Genomic DNA, 17,833 nt, shown 5'->3' with positions numbered 1-17,833 from the left:
CACTCCTTTTATTGATGGATTATAATGTAGCCAGGGGAAATCGCGAAACCATCTCTCTTGAAACGTCAACACTCTGTTGGCAAGAGTTTGCGGTTCTATAAATTGTGGGTGTGGCTGATATGGTTTTGTGCCATCAGTGAGGTAACTGGACGATGCTGTGCCACTGTCCCCTATACTGGTGCTGCTGGCAACAAGGGTGACACCTGGTCCTGCCGTGGCTGTGACACTGTCCTCTGAAGTCTCTCTCCTTGGCTCTTTCCCTTTCACCACCCTCACTGACTCACAGTCTGACTCCTAGAAAATAAACAAGGTGTTTGCTGTACTCCTAACTACCGGTACCCAAAACTACACAATTAATCACAACAGCAATACCATTGCCTTAAACAAATCTTAGTTTAGTCACCAGTTTAAGTTGAGTGGGGGTATTCATGGCATTTTCCAATTATGTCCCTATTTTACAAATCAAAAAAATTTAGAACCTTTCATAATGTTGCCAAACAAAGACTCAACAAACTTACCTGAGACTCCCTGTCTGCCAATCTGTCCCTGCCAGTCTGTCCCTGCCAGTCTGTCCCTGCCAGTCTGTCTCTGCCAGTCTGTCTCTGCCAGTCTGTCTCTGCCAGTCTGTCTCTGCCAGTCTGTCCCTGCATATCTGTCCCCAGCTCTGCTGTCTGTGTGCCATCTGTTGCCTGCTCTGCCTAATGACATCATTGTGAAACATTTCCATTAGCATTTTACTTCTTTCTTATGAACATTTTATCAACTGGTCTTTGAGATATTAGGCTACTAGAGTTCTTACTTTGCGTTTTGGTGTACTGAAAAATACTCTGATGTCCGTCTTTTTACTTTTTTCTGACATTTTTCTACCTGGCTGGCTGGCTGACCGGTCTAGCTGCACACACACACATTTACACAACACATGCTGCAACCTTTTGTAATTTAAATAGTTTGTTTCATATTGGCTGGCTTCCAACAATAGCTGAATTTGCAAAGCTAGCGAGCACCAATTCCGTTTCTGTGGTGTTTGCTATAATTTTTGCTACCTGGTTTAAATAAAGGTGAAAAAAAATTAAAAATCACTAGCGACAATTTAGCTTTTGCAACGAGACCATTAAATATATTTAAGACAATGGTATAAGAGAGTGTAGTTCTGTTCAGTTTGGACTTCAGTTTATCGCTAACCTTATCACAGGGACTTTGAAGCACTACAGCTGCATGCTAATCTTGGAATAAACTGACGATAGCAAATATTCCATCTTTGACGACGCCACATAAATGGAATAGGTACTAGCTAGCTTGATAGTTAATGTTTGCTTTAGTTTGCGCGTTAGCTCTGCAAATTCAGCTAGTGTGTGAACCCTGCAACATTAGAAAAATATATACATTGCTAAGGCGCGATTGACTGGATTACCTCACGTCAGTTACGTACATCGAGTGCCTTTCGGACAGTAGATACGAACCCTCTATTACCTTGCAAGCTAAAGAACTGGCAGTGGATCAAACCATCGTGAGGCAAAGGGCGGGGGGGGTCGCAATCTTGTGAAACTTAAAAACGCGCTATTAAGTGTCTATAATCAGCACAAGTGCTTTCATTGCGTATTATTAATATTATTGAAATTACAAAGTTATGTTTACAGTGATATATTGGGGGGGACAAGTCATATTTTTCCCAGGATGGGGGGGTCGTCCCCCCCTCGTCCCCCCTGGGATTTCCGCCTATGATCTACAGTAGTGTGTGTGTGTGTGTGTGTGCTTCACAGAGTCCACTGTTCCATAAGGTGTTTTTTTTATTACTTGTTTTATCTACTTGTACTGTTTGTGTAACAGTTTAACTTTAGTCCGTCCCCTCACGCGAACCAGGGACCCTCTGCACACATCAACAACAGTCACCCCCATCGCTCCACAAAAGCCGCGGCCCTTGCAGAGCAAGGGGAACCACAGCTTCAAGGCCTCAGAGCGAGTGATGTCACCGATTGAAACGCTATTAGCGCGCACCACCGCTAACTAGCTAGCCATTTCACATCCGTTACTTTTGCATCAGTTACTTGATGTGGAATAGAGTTCCATGTAGTCATGGCTCTATGTAGTACTGTGCACCTCCCATAGTCTGTTCTGGACTTGGGGACTGTGAAGAGACCTCTGGTGGCATGTCTTGTGGGGTATTCATGGGTATCCGAGCTGTGTGACAGTAGTTTAGACAGACCTCTGGTGGCATGTCTTGTGGGGTATGAATGGGTGTCTGAGCTGTGTGCCAGTAGTTTAAACAGACCTCTGGTGGCATGTCTTGTGGGGTATGAATGGGTGTCTGAGCTGTGTGCCAGTAGTTTAGACAGACCTCTGGTGGCATGTCTTGTGGGGTATGGATGGGTGTCTGAGCTGTGTGCCAGTAGTTTAGACAGACCTCTGGTGACATGTCTTGTGGGGTATGTATGGGTGTCTGAGCTGTGTGCCAGTAGTTTAGACAGACCTCTGGTGGCATGTCTTGTGGGGTATGAATGGGTGTCTGAGCTGTGTGCCAGTAGTTTAGACAGACCTCTGGTGGCATGTCTTGTGGGGTATGAATGGGTGTCTGAGCTGTGTGCCAGTAGTTTAGACAGACCTCTGGTGGCATGTCTTGTGGGGTATGAATGGGTGTCTGAGCTGTGTGCCAGTAGTTTAGACAGACCTCTGGTGGCATGTCTTGTGGGGTATCCATTAGTGTCTGAGCTGTGTGCCAGTAGTTTAGACAGACCTCTGGTGGCATGTCTTGTGGGGTATGTATGGGTGTCTGAGCTGTGTGTCAGTAGTTTAAACAGACCTCTGATGACATGTCTTGTGGGGTCTGTATGGGTGTCTGAGCTGTGGGTCAGTAGTTTAGACAGACAGCTCGGTGCATTCAACATGTCAATACCTCTCATAAATATAAGCAGTGATGAAGTCAATCTCTCCTCCACTTTGAGCCAGGAGAGATTGACATGCATATTATTGTTAGCTCTCTGTGTACATTCAAGGGCCAGCAGAGTTGCAAAGAAAATGCTATATCTCAGACTGGCCAATTAAAAAGAAAAGATTAAGATGGGCAAAAGAACACAGACACGGGACAGAGGAACTCTGCCTAGAAGGCCAGCATCCCGGAGTCGCCTCTTTACTGTTGACGTTGACTGGTGTTTTGCATGTACTATTTAATGAAGCTGCCAGTTGAGGACTTGTGAGGCGTCTGTTTCTCAAACTAGACACTCTAATGTAATTGTCCTCCTGCTCAGTTGTGCACCGGGGCCTCCAACTCCTCTTTCTATGCTGGTTAGAGCCAGTTAACGCTGTTCTGTGAAGGGAGTAGTACACAGCGTTGTACGAGATCTTCAGTTTCTTGGCAGTTTCTCACATGGAATAGCCTTCATTTCTCAAAACAAGAATAGACTGACGAGTTTCAGAAGAAAGTGCTTTGTTTCTGGTCATTTTGAGCCTGTAATTGAACCCACAAATGCTGATGCTCCAGATACTCAACTAGTCTAAAGAAGGACAGTTTTATTCCTTCTTTAATCAGAACAACAGTTTTCAGCTGTGCTAACATAATTGCAAAAGGGTTTTCTAATGATCATTTAGCCTTGTACAATGATCAACTTGGATTAGCTAACACAATGTGCCATTGGAACACAGGAGTGATGGTTGCTGATAATGGGCCTCTGTACGCCTATGTAGATATTCCATTAAAAATCAGCCGTTTCCAGCTACAATAATCATTTACAACATTAACAATGTCTACACTGTATTTCTGATTAATTTGATGTTTATTTTAATGGACAAAAAATGTTTTTCTTTCAAAAACAAGGACATTTCTAAGTGACCACAAACTTTTGAACGGTAGTATAGGTTCAGAACTTTTATGAAATAGCACAGTTACAAATAAAAATCAAACTGGATGGACATCAGATATAGAGGAAGGCCATGACCAAAAACAAATAAAATATAACTGTTGTAAAATAGATTGTGTCTGTAAAATGTGTACAGTATGTATAAGCTGGAAGTAGAAGCCTACGTGTTATTGTTTATTAGTTTACTCTAATTAGGGGACGGATGGTAGGGTTAGTGGAATAATACAGGAAGGTATATTCTAAAGACAGAGAGTGTGTGTGTATTTACAATCTGTGTACAATATTTACAGTAGATATACTAGGAATGATATATACAGCAGGATATATGTTAGTGAGCTATATATAAATACACTGTATAAATACTAGAGGTGTTGCTGTTTATATTCAGTCACATTCCTGTAGAGATTAGAGAGGATCTCATGTTAAATACTGTTGAAGTAATATGGCTACAGGTTCATCTGCCTCACCTAAAGCCCATTCTGGTGGGAAGCTGCTATAGACCACCAAGTGGTAACAGGTTCATCTGCCTCTCCTAAAGCCCATTCTGGTGGGAAGCTGCTATAGACCACCAAGTGATAACAGGTTCATCTGCCTCACCTAAAGCCCATTCTGGTGGGAAGCTGCTATAGACCACCAAGTGCTAACAGGTTCATCTGCCTCTCCTAAAGCCCATTCTGGTGGGAAGCTGCTATAGACCACCAAGTGATAACAGGTTCATCTGCCTCACCTAAAGCCCATTCTGGTGGGAAGCTGCTATAGACCACCAAGTGCTAACAGGTTCATCTGCCTCACCTAAAGCCCATTCTGGTGGGAAGCTGCTATAGACCACCAAGTGCTAACAGGTTCATCTGCCTCACCTAAAGCCCATTCTGGTGGGAAGCTGCTATAGACCACCAAGTGCTAACAGGTTCATCTGCCTCACCTAAAGCCCATTCTGGTGGGAAGCTGCTATAGACCACCAAGTGCTAACAGGTTCATCTGCCTCACCTAAAGCCCATTCTGGTGGGAAGCTGCTATAGACCACCAAGTGGTAACAGGTTCATCTGCCTCACCTAAAGCCCATTCTGGTGGGAAGCTGCTATAGACCACCAAGTGCTAACAGGTCCATCTGCCTCACCTAAAGCCCATTCTGGTGGGAAGCTGCTATAGACCACCAAGTGATAACAGGTTCATCTGCCTCACCTAAAGCCCATTCTGGTGGCAAGCTGCTATAGACCACCAAGTGGTAACAGGTTCATCTGCCTCACCTAAAGCCCATTCTGGTGGGAAGCTGCTATAGACCACCAAGTGATAACAGGTTCATCTGCCTCACCTAAAGCCCATTCTGGTGGGAAGCTGCTACAGACCACCAAGTGATAACAGGTTCATCTGCCTCACCTAAAGCCCATTCTGGTGGGAAGCTGCTATAGACCACCAAGTGGTAACAGGTTCATCTGCCTCACCTAAAGCCCATTCTGGTGGGAAGCTGCTATAGACCACCAAGTGCTAACAGGTCCATCTGCCTCACCTAAAGCCCATTCTGGTGGGAAGCTGCTATAGACCACCAAGTGATAACAGGTTCATCTGCCTCACCTAAAGCCCATTCTGGTGGGAAGCTGCTACAGACCACCAAGTGATAACAGGTTCATCTGCCTCACCTAAAGCCCATTCTGGTGGGAAGCTGCTATAGACCACCAAGTGATAACAGGTTCATCTGCCTCACCTAAAGCCCATTCTGGTGGGAAGCTGCTACAGACCACCAAGTGATAACAGGTTCATCTGCCTCTCCTAAAGCCCATTCTGGTGGGAAGCTGCTATAGACCACCAAGTGCTAACAGGTTCATCTGCCTCACCTAAAGCCCATTCTGGTGGGAAGCTGCTATAGACCACCAAGTGATAACAGGTTCATCTGCCTCACCTAAAGCCCATTCTGGTGGGAAGCTGCTATAGACCACCAAGTGCTAACAGGTTCATCTGCCTCACCTAAAGCCCATTCTGGTGGGAAGCTGCTATAGACCACCAAGTGATAACAGGTTCATCTGCCTCACCTAAAGCCCATTCTGGTGGGAAGCTGCTATAGACCACCAAGTGCTAACAGGTTCATCTGCCTCTCCTAAAGCCCATTCTGGTGGGAAGCTGCTATAGACCACCAAGTGGTAACAGGTTCATCTGCCTCACCTAAAGCCCATTCTGGTGGGAAGCTGCTATAGACCACCAAGTGATAACAGGTTCATCTGCCTCACCTAAAGCCCATTCTGGTGGGAAGCTGCTATAGACCACCAAGTGCTAACAGGTTCATCTGCCTCACCTAAAGCCCATTCTGGTGGGAAGCTGCTATAGACCACCAAGTGGTAACAGGTTCATCTGCCTCACCTAAAGCCCATTCTGGTGGGAAGCTGCTATAGACCACCAAGTGCTAACAGGTTCATCTGCCTCACCTAAAGCCCATTCTGGTGGGAAGCTGCTATAGACCACCAAGTGCTAACAGGTTCATCTGCCTCACCTAAAGCCCATTCTGGTGGGAAGCTGCTACAGACCACCAAGTGATAACAGTCACTATCTGGATAACATGTGTGAAATGCTTGATAATGTATGTGATATAAACAGAGAGGTATATTTTCTGGGTGATTTAAATATTGACTGGCTTTCATCAAGCTGCCCACTCAAGAAAAAGCTTCAAACTGTAACCAGTGTCTGGAACCTGATTCAGGTCATCAGTCAACCTACCAGGGTCGTTACAAACAGCACAGGAACTAAATAATCCACTTGTATTGACCACATCTTCACTAATGATGCAGAAATCTTCTCTGAAGCAGAATCCACACCCATCAGACATAGTGATCATAATATAATAGCCATATCTAGGACTGGGCCTAATAAGACTGGGCCTAATATAGTGTATAACCGATCATACTAGAGGTTTTTGCAATGATTCCTATGTTGAAGATGTGAAAAAATGGTCTGATATGTGTGTAAATAGGAACATCTGACGCTGCACTTAAAGCATTTATGAAACTGCTTCTTCAGGTTACTGACAGGCACCCATCAATAAACGGACTGTTAAATCTACCAAATCCAAATGGTAGATCATAGGTACACTTCAACTATGACAGACAAAATTAGAAAAAAAAATCCGGCTAGTGACTAAGGTTCAGGGTAGAGTACCGGGTCTTAGCCGGCTAGTGACTAAGGTTCAGGGTAGCGTACCGGGTGTTAGCCGGCTAGTGACTAAGGTTCCGGGTAGAGTACCGGGTCTTAGCCGGCTAGTGACTAAGGTTCCGGGTAGAGTACCGGGTCTTAGCCGGCTAGTGACTAAGGTTCAGGGTAGAGTACCGGGTGTTAGCCGGCTAGTGACTAAGGTTCAGGGTAGAGTACCGGGTGTTAGCCGGCTAGTGACTAAGGTTCAGGGTAGAGTACTGGGTGTTAGCCGGCTAGTGACTAAGGTTCAGGGTAGAGTACTGGGTGTTAGCCGGCTAGTGACTAAGGTTCAGGGTAGAGTACTGGGTGTTAGCCGGCTAGTGACTAAGGTTCAGGGTAGAGTACCGAGTGTTAGCCGGCTAGTGACTGACTAAGGTTCAGGGTAGAGTACTGGGTGTTAGCCGGCTAGTGACTGACTAAGGTTCAGGGTAGAGTACTGGGTGTTAGCCGGCTAGTGACTAAGGTTCAGGGTAGAGTACTGGGTGTTAGCCGGCTAGTGACTAAGGTTCAGGGTAGAGTACCGGGTGTTAGCCGGCTAGTGACTAAGGTTCAGGGTAGAGTACTGGGTGTTAGCCGGCTAGTGACTGACTAAGGTTCAGGGTAGAGTACTGGGTGTTAGCCGGCTAGTGACTAAGGTTCAGGGTAGAGTACCGGGTGTTAGCCGGCTAGTGACTGACTAAGGTTCAGGGTAGAGTACTGGGTGTTAGCCGGCTAGTGACTAAGGTTCAGGGTAGAGTACTGGGTGTTAGCCGGCTAGTGACTAAGGTTCAGGGTAGAGTACCGGGTGTTAGCCGGCTAGTGACTAAGGTTCAGGGTAGAGTACCGGGTGTTAGCCGGCTAGTGACTAAGGTTCAGGGTAGAGTACTGGGTGTTAGCCGGCTAGTGACTAAGGTTCAGGGTAGAGTACTGGGTGTTAGCCGGCTAGTGACTAAGGTTCAGGGTAGAGTACCGGGTGTTAGCCGGCTAGTGACTAAGGTTCAGGGTAGAGTACCGGGTGTTAGCCGGCTAGTGACTAAGGTTCAGGGTAGAGTACTGGGTCTTAGCCGGCTAGTGACTAAGGTTCAGGGTAGAGTACCGGGTGTTAGCCGGCTAGTGACTAAGGTTCAGGGTAGAGTACTGGGTGTTAGATGGAGCAGACGAGGACTGTGTGTTTAAGGGTCTGATGGAGCAGAAGAGGACTGTGTGTTTAAGGGTCTGATGATTGTATCTGTGTCTCTAGGTGCAGGCTGATGGAGCAGACGAGGGCTGTGTGACGTTTGTTCTTCATGAGGAGGATCACACTCTGGGGAACTCTCTACGTTACATGGTTATGAAGAGGTTAGTCTCTAACCTTTAACCCTAACTCCCTCTGCTACAACGTCATGAAGAGGTTATTACCTGACCCCTAACCTTTAACCCTAACTCCCTCTGCTACAACGTCATGAAGAGGTTATTACCTGACCCCTAACCTCTAACCCTAACTCCCTCTGCTACAACGTCATGAAGAGGTTATTACCTGACCTCTAACCTCTAACCCTAACTCCCTCTGCTACAACGTCATGAAGAGGTTATTACCTGACCCCTAACCTCTAACCCTAACTCCCTCTGCTACAACGTCATGAAGAGGTTATTACCTGACCCCTAACCTCTAACCCTAACTCCCTCTGCTACAACGTCATGGAGAGGTTATTACCTGACCCCTAACCTCTAACCCTAACTCCCTCTGCTACAACGTCATGAAGAGGTTATTACCTGACCCCTAACCTTTAACCCTAACTCCCTCTGCTACAACGTCATGAAGAGGTTATTACCTGACCCCTAACCTCTAACCCTAACTCCCTCTGCTACAACGTCATGAAGAGGTTATTACCTGACCCCTGACCTCTAACCCTAACTCCCTCTGCTACAACGTCATGAAGAGGTTATTACCTGACCCCTGACCCCAGCCTCCTGCGCTGTATGTGGTGTGTTCCTCTGCTCAGACGTTGCTGACGCTTGCCAGATCTCACACCGCCTGGATAGGTATTTCACCTCTCAGCTAACCACATGTTATTGCTATCTGGTGCCGATGTGGCACGCAACCATTGGTTGATGCATGCGATGTCTGAGCAGGGGAACACGACCAAGGTCAAGAAGAGGTTATTACCTAACCCTAACTCCCTCTGCTACAATGTCAGGTTAGTCTTTGATCCCTAACCTCTGACCCTTAACTCTGGGCAACCAACCTCCTTTGATACAGGGCCATAATCCAGCCTTAGCCCCTAGTCCCCGCTCCACAGCCGCCGCTGAGATGTGTTGGTGTTGTCAGTAGGTGTCCACCTTGTCCTTTAGGTGGGCTGGTTGAACCTTCGTTGTATTGCCGACTCCTGTAATGCCTCACCGTAGGGATATGTTTTCATGTGTGTTTCTGCTGTGTGTTTAGCCTGGATGTGGACTTCTGTGGTTACAGCATCACTCACCCCTCTGAGAGCAAGATCAACTTCCGTATCCAGACCCGAGGTACGTAGGACACAACTCTCCTCCGCCCACTGTGTTCTTCTCTCCTCCACCCACTGTGTTCTTCTCTCCTCCACCCACTGTGTTCTTCTCTCCTCCACCCACTGTGTTCTTCTCTCCTCCGCCCACTGTGTTCTTCTCTCCTCCACCCACTGTGTTCTTCTCTCCTCCACCCACTGTGTTCTTCTCTCCTCCGCCCACTGTGTTCTTCTCTCCTCCGCCCACTGTGTTCTTCTCTCCTCCGCCCACTGTGTTCTTCTCTCCTCCACCCACTGTGTTCTTCTCTCCTCCACCCACTGTGTTCTTCTCTCCTCCACCCACTGTGTTCTTCTCTCCTCCGCCCACTGTGTTCTTCTCTCCTCCGCCCACTGTGTTCTTCTCTCCTCCACCCACTCTGTTCTTCTCTCCTCCACCCACTCTGTTCTTCTCTCCTCCACCCACTGTGTTCTTCTCTCCTCCACCCACTGTGTTCTTCTCTCCTCCACCCACTGTGTTCTTCTCTCCTCCACCCACTGTGTTCTTCTCTCCTCCACCCACTCTGTTCTTCTCTCCTCCACCCACTGTGTTCTTCTCTCCTCCACCCACTGTGTTCTTCTCTCCTCCGCCCACTGTGTTCTTCTCTCCTCCACCCACTCTGTTCTTCTCTCCTCCGCCCACTGTGTTCTTCTCTCCTCCGCCCACTGTGTTCTTCTCTCCTCCGCCCACTGTGTTCTTCTCTCCTCCGCCCACTGTGTTCTTCTCTCCTCCGCCCACTGTGTTCTTCTCTCCTCCACCCACTGTGTTCTTCTCTCCTCCACCCACTGTGTTCTTCTCTCCTCCACCCACTGTGTTCTTCTCTCCTCCACCCACTGTGTTCTTCTCTCCTCCGCCCACTGTGTTCTTCTCTCCTCCACCCCCTGTGTTCTTCTCTCCTCCACCCACTGTGTTCTTCTCTCCTCCACCCACTGTGTTCTTCTCTCCTCCGCCCACTCTGTTCTTCTCTCCTCCGCCCACTCTACCGTGTGTGTGTGAAACACTGACTGCATCTTCTCGCTGACATTCCTGAATAGAAATCACCTCCAATCAGGACTCTCCGCCTACATACTGGAGTAAAGACAGCGTGTCATTCTATTGGTGTGTGGTTTCAGTGGGACGTCCTGTGACGTGGTGATCCTGTAGCCTCTACAGCTTTTAGAAACTATGTGTGTCGGCTGACCAGCCTCGGGTGTTGTTCTTGCCTGGAACGTGTGTGTGTGTGTGTGTTCCAGGTGGCGTTCCAGCAGTAGAACCTTTGAGAAGAGGACTGAATGAGCTCACTGATGTCTGTCAACACGTCCTCAACACCTTCCAGGTACCATCCCTACTCCCTCCATACTCCCTCCGTACTCCCTCCATACTCCCTCCATACTCCCTCCGTACTTCCCTCCATGCTCCCTCCGTACTTCCCTCCATGCTCCCTCCATGCTCCCTCCATACTCCCTCCGTACTTCCCTCCATGCTCCCTCCATACTCCCTCCATACTTCCCTCCATGCTCCCTCCATGCTCCCTCCATACTCCCTCCATACTCCCTCCGTACTCCCTCCGTACTCCCTCCATACTCCCTCCATACTCCCCTCCATACTCCCCCATTCTTCCCCCTGGACTCCATCCTTGCTCCCTCCGTACTTCCCTCCATACTCCCTCCGTACTTCCCTCCATACTCCCTCCGTACTCCCCTCCGTACTTCCCTCCGTACTACCCTCCGTACTTCCCTCCATACTCCCTCCATACTCCCCTCCGTACTTCCCTCCATACTCCCTCCGTACTTCCCTCCATACTCCCTCCGTACTCCCTCCATACTCCCCTCCATACTCCCCTCCGTACTTCCCTCCGTACTTCCCTCCATACTCCCCTCCATACTCCCCTCCATACTCCCCTCCATACTCCCCTCCGTACTCCCCTCCATACTCCCTCCATACTTCCCTCCATACTTCCCTCCATACTCCCTCCATACTCCCTCCATACTCCCCTCCGTACTTCCCTCCATACTCCCTCCATACTTCCCTCCATACTCCCTCCGTACTTCCCTCCATACTTCCCTCCATACTCCCTCCATACTCCCTCCATACTCCCTCCATACTCCCTCCATACTCCCCTCCGTACTTCCCTCCGTACTCCCCTCCGCACTCCCCTCCGTACTTCCCTCCATACTCCCTCCATACTTCCCTCCATACTCCCTCCGTACTCCCCTCCGTACTTCCCTCCATACTCCCTCCATACTTCCCTCCATACTCCCCTCCATACTTCCCTCCGTACTTCCCTCCGTACTTCCCTCCGTACTTCCCTCCGTACTCCCCTCCATACTTCCCTCCATACTCCCTCCATACTCCCTCCATACTCCCCTCCGTACTTCCCTCCATACTCCCTCCGTACTCCCCTCCATACTCCCCTCCGTACTCCCCTCCATACTCCCTCCGTACTCCCCTCCATACTTCCCTCCGTACTCCCTCCATACTTCCCTCCGTACTCCCCTCCATACTCCCCTCCATACTCCCCTCCATACTCCCCTCCATACTCCCCTCCATACTCCCTCCATACTTCCCTCCATACTCCCTCCATACTTCCCTCCATACTCCCCTCCGTACTTCCCTCCGTACTCCCCTCCATACTCCCCTCCGTACTCCCCTCCGTACTTCCCTCCATACTCCCCTCCATACTCCCCTCCATACTTCCCTCCGTACTTCCCTCCATACTCCCCTCCATACTCCCTCCGTACTTCCCTCCATACTCCCCTCCATACTCCCTCCGTACTTCCCTCCATACTCCCCTCCATACTCCCTCCGTACTTCCCTCCGTACTCCCCTCCATACTCCCTCCATACTTCCCTCCATACTCCCCTCCATACTCCCCTCCATACTCCCTCCATACTTCCCTCCATACTCCCCTCCATACTCCCTCCATACTTCCCTCCATACTCCCCTCCATACTCCCTCCATACTCCCTCCGTACTTCCCTCCGTACTCCCCTCCGTACTTCCCTCCATACTCCCCTCCGTACTCCCTCCGTACTTCCCTCCATACTCCCTCCGTACTTCCCTCCGTACTCCCCTCCGTACTCCCCTCCGTACTCCCCTCCGTACTCCCCTCCATACTTCCCTCCATACTTCCCTCCGTACTCCCTCCGTACTTCCCTCCATACTCCCCTCCATACTTCCCTCCATACTCCCCTCCGTACTCCCTCCGTACTCCCTCCGTACTCCCTCCGTACTCCCTCCATACTCCCCTCCGTACTCCCCTCCGTACTCCCCTCCGTACTCCCCTCCGTACTCCCTCCGTACTCCCTCCGTACTCCCCTCCGTACTCCCCTCCGTACTCCCCTCCGTACTCCCCTCCATACTCCCTCCATACTTCCCTCCATACTCCCTCCATACTCCCCTCCGTACTCCCCCCCGTACTCCCCTCCGTACTCCCCTCCGTACTCCCTCCGTACTCCCTCCGTACTCCCCTCCGTACTTCCCTCCGTACTCCCTCCATACTCCCTCCGTACTTCCCTCCATACTCCCCTCCATACTTCCCTCCATACTCCCCTCCGTACTCCCTCCGTACTCCCTCCGTACTCCCTCCGTACTCCCTCCATACTCCCCTCCGTACTCCCCTCCGTACTCCCCTCCGTACTCCCCTCCGTACTCCCCTCCGTACTCCCTCCGTACTCCCTCCGTACTCCCCTCCGTACTCCCCTCCGTACTCCCCTCCGTACTCCCCTCCGTACTCCCTCCATACTTCCCTCCATACTCCCTCCATACTCCCCTCCGTACTCCCCTCCGTACTCCCCTCCGTACTCCCCTCCGTACTCCCTCCGTACTCCCTCCGTACTCCCCTCCGTACTTCCCTCCGTACTCCCTCCATACTCCCTCCGTACTTCCCTCCATACTCCCCTCCATACTTCCCATAACAGTAGTGGGGACTGTATCAGTTATAACAGTAGTGGGGACTGTATCAGTTATAACAGTAGTGGGGACTGTATCAGTTATAACAGTAGTGGGGACTGTATCAGTTATAACAGTAGTGGGGACTGTATCAGTTATAACAGTAGTGGGGACTGTATCAGTTATAACAGTAGTGGGGACTGTTATAACAGTAGTTGGGACTGTTATAACAGTAGTGGGGACTGTTATACCAGTAGTGGGGACTGTTATACCAGTAGTGGGGACTGTTATAACAGTAGTGGGGACTGTTATAACAGTAGTGGGGACTGTTATAACAGTAGTGGGGACTGTTATAACAGTAGTGGGGACTGTTATAACAGTAGTGGGGACTGTTATAACAGTAGTGGGGACTGTTATAACAGTAGTGGGGACTGTTATAACAGTAGTGGGGACTGTTATAACAGTAGTGGGGACTGTTATAACAGTAGTGGGGACTGTTATAACAGTAGTGGGGACTGTTATAACAGTAGTGGGGACTGTTATAACAGTAGTGGGGACTGTTATAACAGTAGTGGGGACTGTTATAACAGTAGTGGGGACTGTTATAACAGTAGTGGGGACTGTTATAACAGTAGTGGGGACTGTTATAACAGTAGTGGGGACTGTTATAACAGTAGTGGGGACTGTTATAACAGTAGTGGGGACTGTTATAACAGTAGTGGGGACTGTTATAACAGTAGTGGGGACTGTTATAACAGTAGTGGGGACTGTTATAACAGTAGTGGGGACTGTTATAACAGTAGTGGGGACTGTTATAACAGTAGTGGGGACTGTTATAACAGTAGTGGGGACTGTGTCTGTTATAACAGTAGTGGGGACTGTATCAGTTATAACAGTAGTGGGGACTGTTATAACAGTAGTGGGGACTGTTATAACAGTAGTGGGGACTGTGTCTGTTATAACAGTAGTGGGGACTGTATCAGTTATAACAGTAGTGGGGACTGTGTCAGTTATAACAGTAGTGGGGACAGTTATAACAGTAGTGGGGACTGTGTCTGTTATAACAGTAGTGGGGACAGTTATAACAGTAGTGGGGACTGTATCAGTTATAACAGTAGTGGGGACTGTATCAGTTATAACAGTAGTGGGGACTGTGTCAGTTATAACAGTAGTGGGGACTGTTATAACAGTAGTGGGGACTGTTATAACAGTAGTGGGGACTGTTATAACAGTAGTGGGGACTGTTATAACAGTAGTGGGGACTGTGTCAGTTATAACAGTAGTGGGGACTGTGTCAGTTATAACAGTAGTGGGGACTGTATCAGTTATAACAGTAGTGGGGACTGTATCAGTTATAACAGTAGTGGGGACTGTGTCTGTTATAACAGTAGTGGGGACTGTGTCTGTTATAACAGTAGTGGGGACTGTATCAGTTATAACAGTAGTGGGGACTGTGTCAGTTATAACAGTAGTGGGGACTGTATCAGTTATAACAGTAGTGGGGACTGTATCAGTTATAACAGTAGTGGGGACTGTTATAACAGTAGTCGGGACTGTATCAGTTATAACAGTAGTGGGGACTGTGTCTGTTATAACAGTATTGGGGACTGTGTCAGTTATAACAGTAGTGGGGACTGTTATAACAGTAGTGGGGACTGTGTCAGTTATAACAGTAGTGGGGACAGTTATAACAGTAGTGGGGACTGTGTCTGTTATAACAGTAGTGGGGACAGTTATAACAGTAGTGGGGACTGTATCAGTTATAACAGTAGTGGGGACTGTATCAGTTATAACAGTAGTGGGGACTGTGTCAATTATAACAGTAGTGGGGACTGTTATAACAGTAGTGGGGACTGTGTCAGTTATAACAGTAGTGGGGACTGTTATAACAGTAGTGGGGACTGTATCAGTTATAACAGTAGTGGGGACTGTATCAGTTATAACAGTAGTGGGGACTGTGTCAGTTATAACAGTAGTGGGGACTGTATCAGTTATAACAGTAGTGGGGACTGTATCAGTTATAACAGTAGTGGGGACTGTTATAACAGTAGTCGGGACTGTATCAGTTATAACAGTAGTGGGGACTGTGTCTGTTATAACAGTATTGGGGACTGTGTCAGTTATAACAGTAGTGGGGACTGTTATAACAGTAGAGGGGACTGTATGAGTTATAACAGTAGTGGGGACTGTGTCTGTTATAACAGTATTGGGGACTGTGTCAGTTATAACAGTAGTGGGGACTGTGTCAGTTATAACAGTAGTGGGGACTTTATCAGTTATAACAGTAGTGGGGACTGTATCAGTTATAACAGTAGTGGGGACTGTTATAACAGTAGTGGGGACTGTATCAGTTATAACAGTAGTGGGGACTGTGTCAGTTATAACAGTAGTGGGGACTGTGTCTGTTATAACAGTAGTGGGGACTGTATCAGTTATAACAGTAGTGGGGACTGTATCAGTTATAACAGTAGTGGGGACTGTGTCTGTTATAACAGTAGTGGGGACTGTGTCTGTTATAACAGTAGTGGGGACTGTGTCTGTTATAACAGTAGTGGGGACTGTGTCTGTTATAACAGTAGTGGGGACTGTGTCAGTTATAACAGTAGTGGGGACTGTATCAGTTATAACAGTAGTGGGGACAGTTATAACAGTAGTGGGGACAGTTATAACAGTAGTGGGGACTGTATCAGTTATAACAGTAGTGGGGACTGTTTTAACAGTAGTGGGGACTGTTATAACAGTAGTGGGGACTGTTATAACAGTAGTGGGGACTGTTATAACAGTAGTGGGGACTGTGTCTGTTATAACAGTAGTAGGGACTGTTATAACAGTATTGGGGACTGTGTCTGTTATAACAGTAGTGGGGACTGTTATAACAGTAGTGGGGACTGTATCAGTTATAACAGTAGTGGGGACTGTTATAACAGTAGTGGGGACTGTGTCTGTTATAACAGTAGTGGGGACTGTGTCAGTTATAACAGTAGTGGGGACTGTTATAACAGTAGTGGGGACTGTATCAGTTATAACAGTAGTGGGGACTGTTATAACAGTAGTGGGGACTGTGTCAGTTATAACAGTAGTGGGGACTGTGTCTGTTATAACAGTAGTGGGGACTGTGTCAGTTATAACAGTAGTGGGGACTGTTATAACAGTAGTGGGGACTGTATCAGTTATAACAGTAGTGGGGACTGTTATAACAGTAGTGGGGACTGTGTCTGTTATAACAGTAGTGGGGACTGTGTCTGTTATAACAGTAGTGGGGACTGTGTCAGTTATAACAGTAGTGGGGACTGTATCAGTTATAACAGTAGTGGGGACTGTATCAGTTATAACAGTAGTGGGGACTGTTATAACAGTAGTCGGGACTGTATCAGTTATAACAGTAGTGGGGACTGTGTCTGTTATAACAGTATTGGGGACTGTGTCAGTTATAACAGTAGTGGGGACTGTTATAACAGTAGTGGGGACTGTGTCAGTTATAACAGTAGTGGGGACAGTTATAACAGTAGTGGGGACTGTGTCTGTTATAACAGTAGTGGGGACAGTTATAACAGTAGTGGGGACTGTATCAGTTATAACAGTAGTGGGGACTGTATCAGTTATAACAGTAGTGGGGACTGTGTCAATTATAACAGTAGTGGGGACTGTTATAACAGTAGTGGGGACTGTGTCAGTTATAACAGTAGTGGGGACTGTTATAACAGTAGTGGGGACTGTATCAGTTATAACAGTAGTGGGGACTGTATCAGTTATAACAGTAGTGGGGACTGTATCAGTTATAACAGTAGTGGGGACTGTATCAGTTATAACAGTAGTGGGGACTGTATCAGTTATAACAGTAGTGGGGACTGTATCAGTTATAACAGTAGTGGGGACTGTGTCTGTTATAACAGTAGTGGGGACTGTATCAGTTATAACAGTAGTGGGGACTGTATCAGTTATAACAGTAGTGGGGACTGTGTCAGTTATAACAGTAGTGGGGACTGTATCAGTTATAACAGTAGTGGGGACTGTATCAGTTATAACAGTAGTGGGGACTGTTATAACAGTAGTCGGGACTGTATCAGTTATAACAGTAGTGGGGACTGTGTCTGTTATAACAGTATTGGGGACTGTGTCAGTTATAACAGTAGTGGGGACTGTTATAACAGTAGAGGGGACTGTATGAGTTATAACAGTAGTGGGGACTGTGTCTGTTATAACAGTATTGGGGACTGTGTCAGTTATAACAGTAGTGGGGACTGTGTCAGTTATAACAGTAGTGGGGACTTTATCAGTTATAACAGTAGTGGGGACTGTATCAGTTATAACAGTAGTGGGGACTGTTATAACAGTAGTGGGGACTGTATCAGTTATAACAGTAGTGGGGACTGTATCAGTTATAACAGTAGTGGGGACTGTGTCTGTTATAACAGTAGTGGGGACTGTGTCTGTTATAACAGTAGT

General features: G+C 47.8%; 1 protein-coding gene across 1 annotated transcript in view; it reads left to right on the top strand.

The window, feature by feature from the left end:
* Positions 1-17,833, top strand: part of polr1d (RNA polymerase I and III subunit D) — a 31,850-nt gene that overhangs the window by 2,890 nt on the left and 11,127 nt on the right. Inside the window, exons 2-4 of the mRNA XM_055927829.1 lie at positions 8,248-8,345; positions 9,430-9,506; positions 10,751-10,833. Coding sequence (XP_055783804.1) covers positions 8,248-8,345; positions 9,430-9,506; positions 10,751-10,833 — 258 coding nt within the window. The remainder of the gene's footprint in view (positions 1-8,247; positions 8,346-9,429; positions 9,507-10,750; positions 10,834-17,833) is intronic.

The sequence above is a fragment of the Salvelinus fontinalis genome, chromosome 6, assembly GCF_029448725.1.
Source record: "Salvelinus fontinalis isolate EN_2023a chromosome 6, ASM2944872v1, whole genome shotgun sequence".
NCBI lineage: Eukaryota > Metazoa > Chordata > Actinopteri > Salmoniformes > Salmonidae > Salvelinus > Salvelinus fontinalis.
This window is presented reverse-complemented; position numbering and strand designations above follow the sequence as displayed.